A 6,183-nucleotide genomic window follows, 5' to 3' on the forward strand; every position below is an offset into this window, starting at 1 on the left:
GCCGAACATAGTAAAAAATGGGGAAAAGAACAGAATCAAAGACCCGCTCCCACAGAGGTAGAGAGAACAAAATAGGGGAAGTCAACCCTAGGTGGACCCCACTTGGGCCAGTTGGTCCACCAAGGCAAAATCAGATCTGGATCCAACTCGATCCTTATCATGGTGAGTATGTTAGTAATGAATTTTCTAATTTTTTGAATAAGCGTGGAATAAAAAGGTGGTTGTCTTGTCCATATACACCTCAATATAATAAAACTATAAATTATATGCTTCATTTAGGTTATAAGTTTTGGGTTGATACTTTTTGCATTGTAGCTTACTTAATTAATCATCTTCCTATCCCTGTTATAAACTAGAAGTCTCCATACAAACTATTTTTAAACCATGTTCCTGGTAATGATCAACTTAAGATTTTTGGGTGCAACGTGTTACCCATATTTGAGACCATATGTCTATTCAAAATTAATACCTAGATCTAAAGCTTACAATGTTATAAGATATGGTAGCCAACCAATTTTTTATCTCTAGGCATGTTTTGTTCAATGAGTCAAAATCTTTATATATTGGAATAAAAGATCTTATATTAGACAATGATATTATGTCCTGGATCTAGGAACAAAACAAGATCTAATTACCTCCAATAAAACATGTCGGAGCATTATTTGAATCACCTATTGAGCTTTCTGGGTTCGTATCTTAAAATTCCAACCATGTGTTACCATAAGATCCAGTGGTCCAAGGTTATGAGAACCAAGAAATTGTGAGTCCTAGTTCCCCATCTCTCTGTGGTTCTCGAAGTGAACCTGTGGTTGTTTCCAGTCATGCGCCTATTCCTGAACTCTTGAAATAAATCTTGTCATTGATAGCCAAGGTCATGTCCGAAACCACCATATGTTAACCAGATGCCAAGATGGGATACTGAAACTAAGACACTTCACTGCAATGAAATATCCTATCCACCTTGGTCTCTTCAGTGAAGTGTTACAAGAAGATAAGAAACCTTATGATTTCAATCAGGCTAGACAAGACCCAAAGTGAAAACATGTTATGGAAGAAGGAATAGGGGCTTTGCACAAAAATCATACATGGTCTCTAGTTACTCCCTCATCTACTCATAACTTGGTGGGTTGTAAGTGGATCTACAAAATGAAATGTTATGCTGATGGGTCCATTGCCAGGTATAAGGCCTTATTAGTGGCCAAGGGATATAGTCAACAAGTGGGAGTAGATTATTTTAAATTTTTAGCCATGTAATAAAACCTACTACTATCAGAACAATGTTCTCCATTAAGTGAGTTATGAATGAAAAATACATCAATTAGATGCTAATAATGCCTTCCTATATGACTCTCTAAAGGATGAAGTCTTCATAATGCAACTACCAAGGTTTGAGGATAGGCTTCACTCTGAATATGTGTGTAAGCTTAGTCATGATCTATACGGATTGAAGAAGAGCCCCGTGCATGGTTTGAGAGGTTGAAAGTGTAATTGAAAAAACTGAAATTTTTTAAATCTCGTGTCGACTCTTCTCTATTCATTTGATGGGCTAATGAAATAAAAAAATTTGTCTTGATATATGTTGACATTATTGTTATATGGAGTTCCTATCAAGAAGTCAAAAATATCATTCAAGCTTTTGGTTAAGAGTTTTTAATTAAGAATTTGGGTAAATTACATTATTTTCTGAGCATTGAGGTATTTCAAGAGCCGTCTAGAATAATTTTGTCTCAAAGGAAGTACATCCGAGATCTTCTCATTAAGTTAGGCATGCTTGATTGCAAATTAGTTACTCTTGATACACCAAATGTTCCACTTTCAATGTATTCTGGGAAACTTGTGGATGATGCTACACAATACAATAGTATTGTGAGTGCATTGTAATATGCCACATTTACTTGACCTGATATTGCCTACTCACGATAGACCACTAGATTCAGTTATATGTATATTGAGATATCTTAAAGGAATAGTCAATTTTGCTTTGTATATTAAACACTCTATGAGTCTTATTCTCTTAGGGTTCTCTGATGCGGATTGGGTTGGATGCCCAAATGACCAAAAGTTTACCACTGGGTACCTCACCTTCCTTAGACCAAATTTGCTTTCATGGAGTTTATCTAAGTAGCACACTCTTGCACGGTCAAACACTGAAGTAGAATATAAAGTTATAGCAGGTGCATTTTCTGAATTAATGTGGCTAAAACAACTCCTGAAAGATCTAAAGTGTGACACACTTGAAGTTCCCTATTCTATGGCGTGATAATTTGGGAGCTGCATATCTAGTCGCCAATTCAGTATTTCATGCCAGAATGAAGCATATAGAAATTGATTTTCACTCTATGAGAGGGAAGGTTTCTCACCAAGCCATTGAGGTTAAATTTATTTATTGTGAAGATCAAATAGCTGATATCCTAACCAAAGCCCTGCCCAAACCAAAATTTTACTATTTCAGTTAGTCCAAATCCAGCAACAGTCTCTCACCATGTTGTCTACACATTAAAATGAACTCTTAAGATGATGCCACACACGTTGGAACAGAGAGTCCTCCTGGTGGTCATCCCTCATCCCTTCGAGAAAACTAGCCTCACAAGGAGACCAAGATTGTAGAGAGGAAGAGTCCTATTTAGGATGTATTAAAACAAGTTTGTAATCAGGAGAAGTCCAACCTAAATATGAACTTGTATTTAAGGATTCCTTTTCATTGTAAACCCCTTGATAATTTGTATAAAAAGGGAGGATGCCTCTTCCTCTCTATCGTCTAAAGAGAGAGGGATGCTCAACGGTGGACATAGGTTACGTTGACCAAAACCACTATAAGATTTTCCAGTTTTTTTTGTGTGTGATTTGTTTGCATAACATCTCAGCTAGGCCTGAACTTTTACATTTGTCAACTACATCTTTTTGAGGATGTGGTATGAGAGGTGAGAAGCAATCTCCACTCCCATCTCTCTTCCTATCTGTATTCCCATCTCAGAGTTATTGAATCCCTGATAACAGGTTTGTTTGTTCAGACCGAGTATGTATTTTGGTGTTCAGTTCCTTTCTAGGTGTTATGTGCTTCTGTGGGGCCTTGGTACAGGCTGACTGACGTTAATGGTGGAACACCATCAACTTAAAAAATAAAAATAAAAAAAGAAGCGACAATGCACGCCTTTTTTCAACCTTTCATTTCTTTTCTCTCCATCTCCCTTGTTCCCATCGCATCTCTTCTCTCTCGACCTTCTATTACCTTCTCTCAATCTTCCTTTCTTTGCACTCAGTCACGCAAACCCATCTTGCTTTGCAACTCCAAGGACCCCCTTTCAAGCTGCGGACCACAGCTTGAACGACTCCCTTACAAGTTGTTGACCCATCTCACTTTGTGGCTCGAATGACTCCCTTGCAAACTGGTGTCAACCTTGGTGTTTTGTATGTGTTACATATGTTGTTTGTAGAAAACAAAACCTTTCTTTCATGCTAATTTTGTAGGTGACTTCCGAACCTTCAGTTTAGTTTAACCAATCAAACATCTTTTGTTGTTTAATTAATATTGAAAATTGGTTTAATGCAACCAAATTAGTTGATTGAAAATTTGGTGTACAATGGACTGCTCCTTTTTAGCTGATTGCAAAATAGATCTTGTAACTCATCAAGCCAAGACAATGAGATACTTTCAGCGACACTACTTTGGACCAACAATTATCGCCACTCAATTTGTATTGTAGCAGTACAACTAAAGGCATCGATCGTGGGATGTGCAATACCAATCTAGGGTATTGCCAAATTGAGACACACACTACCTTGGTGACAATCGCTTATGAACAATGATACTCCATCTCTATTAGTTTATATTCAAAACGGCTATTTAAGTTGCTATTTAAACCGCTATTAAGTCACAATAGGCCAAATCACCATTTACATTGCTACTAAAATCTCTATTTCATTGTCCCATTTTGCTGGTTTTGAAATTCTGGTTTGGTTTCTCCTTTTTCATGAAATTGCAATAGTAGCATCGTATCCATGATTATATGTACGGGGAGTCATTCGTGCATTAGGCTAGTGTTCATTATTTACTTATTTTTTCGGTGTCCAGTCCTTACCGGTTATGATTTGTACAATGAGATGACCAACTTAATCATTTTCAAAGATATTGAAAATAAGACTTAGGAGTAAAAAGATGGTTGTCCACATGGCCGACCAAAGGAAAAGATGAAAATCAAGTACAAAATAGAAGATAGTCTTGTCATCTTTCAGCTTGAAGAGTTTTTTCTCGAAAAACACTAATGCTTATATTGGCCTTTGCCTCTTTGACATAGGTTTAGATAACCATGCTGCTGAAGCCAAAGGTACCAGAAACTGGACATGGAACACAACATTATTTCAAAGTCCACTGCATAGAATGAGAATAGGAGATATACTTGAAAAAATAAAAAGTAGAGAAAGGTTGAATATTAATGAGGCCACTCAAGAACCTTTTGCCTGGCAAAAGGTTGAGGTATGTAGATCCTGAATTTTTAAAAGCTAAAAATAAAGGTTTTTCAACAAAAGATTTGCTTTAGAAAATGGATCCAAAACCCAAATCTGAATTTGTTAAGAGCATAAGGACTATTCTTCAAGATCTTGTGTCTTTTTTTCATCCTTGAGAAGGGATCAGCCAGATAAAGGAGTTCCTATCATTATTGTAGTGGCGTTGCCAAAAGAGAGGTACCTCAAACACAAAAGCCCAAAAAAACATGAGTACTGTAGTACTGTAGGGGCGTAGATAAAGAAGCAAATCAGAGAGAAAACAGGAAAAAGGAAAAAACGCCCGGTAAGACAAACTCATTGGACGGAGAACCTTGTGTAGTACTCGTTTCAACGACAGCAAAGTGCTTTGCAAATTACTTGGACTCGGGCTCGATCACTGGATGTGCTAACTCCTTGGATGGGAAGCGAGGGGATGCGCGGCGTTCATTTATTGGGACCAATTGCCTTTTTTAAGGTATTTGGCGAGCACTGCAGGATCTGCTCTTGACCTGACTTTGGTTAACTTCCACTTCCAAACAAGATTAATTTCATTTATTTAATAATAGCCATTACTCCAATACATATACGCACGTATAACTTAATATTATGGACACACTAAGGGAGGACAGGTTCAAAGAATCGAAGAGTCTTTGGCGCGTTTGGAACTACCACCTCGGAAACAACACACTTGTATACTTTGAAAAGCTTCGTGCTGGTCTTGGCCTCAACCAGAAACTGGTGAGTCACCGTTCCGAGCATCCTGGACACCCATACCTGCCCCTCCAGCAACCTTACAAACACCAGTTTGCTGCTGCTCTGCTTGTTGTACTCCACAACTGCAAACTTCGCAGCATCGATGAGGTCGGGAGATTTTCCCACGTCGGGGATGTCTTTCCATGAGCCATGTGTTGGAGGAGTGTAGGCGGCATTAATGGCCACAGATGAAGCAGCCAAGAGGAAGAGGAAGGGCAGAAAACAGTGTTTGATCCCCATCATGTTTGTATTGCACTTTGCTTGGTTAGCAATGAAGAGAAGAAGAGCTCAAAGAGGTGAACTAATTGAGCTACGAGGCATTGGTTGTAACTCAGACTTGATTGGGCTACGAGGCATTGGTTGTGCGTTCTGTCCTGAGATGAAGGCCCTTTTAAGGTGGGGACAGTACACTCGGACCCACTCTTTAATAAGGGCTGCCCCTTGTTTTTATAACTGGCAGCCACCACATGGCTCCCCTTAATTGGGCAGAACACTTTATAAAGTATTATGCCAGAACACTGGATTTTTTTCCTTGGCCACATATAATTAAAATACTACTAATCACTAATTAAAACACATATCTTTTGCCTGAAAAAGCACCCGAAACGTCTAATATTTGCTTATATTAAATAAGAGAAAGTTTATAGTGGTTGTAAACCATGACGCCATTTAGTGGTGCACACAATTGTTTGTATGAATCTAGCCACCAATTGTTAAATCTAACCATATAGATGTGTCGAACATGGTTTACTTACTACATTAGGAGCTTTTATTTTATCTAATACATCACAAGCTACAATTTTCCAAAATGGTAAAAAATCAACAGTTCACAATTCATGAAGGTTAGTTTTAAAATGCTGTAGATCATAATGTTGGAGTAAACTTAAACACGTGAAATTTGCGAAAAGAACATAAATATGATCCAAAAGGATAGTTTTTGCATTT

General features: G+C 37.9%; 1 protein-coding gene across 1 annotated transcript; it reads right to left on the reverse strand.

Annotated features, from left to right (window-relative positions):
- Positions 1–5,100: 5,100 nt before the first annotated feature.
- LOC149813016 (cysteine proteinase inhibitor 4-like) lies at positions 5,101–5,478 on the reverse strand. The gene has a single exon (XM_089991053.1). It carries the CDS (start codon positions 5,476–5,478, stop codon positions 5,101–5,103), a length of 378 nt encoding a protein of 125 aa, XP_089847179.1.
- Positions 5,479–6,183: the final 705 nt, after the last annotated feature.

This window comes from Nuphar pumila, chromosome 16 (genome assembly GCF_984573655.1).
Source record: "Nuphar pumila chromosome 16, dmNupPumi1.hap1.1, whole genome shotgun sequence".
In the NCBI taxonomy this organism is placed as follows: Eukaryota; Viridiplantae; Streptophyta; class Magnoliopsida; order Nymphaeales; family Nymphaeaceae; genus Nuphar; species Nuphar pumila.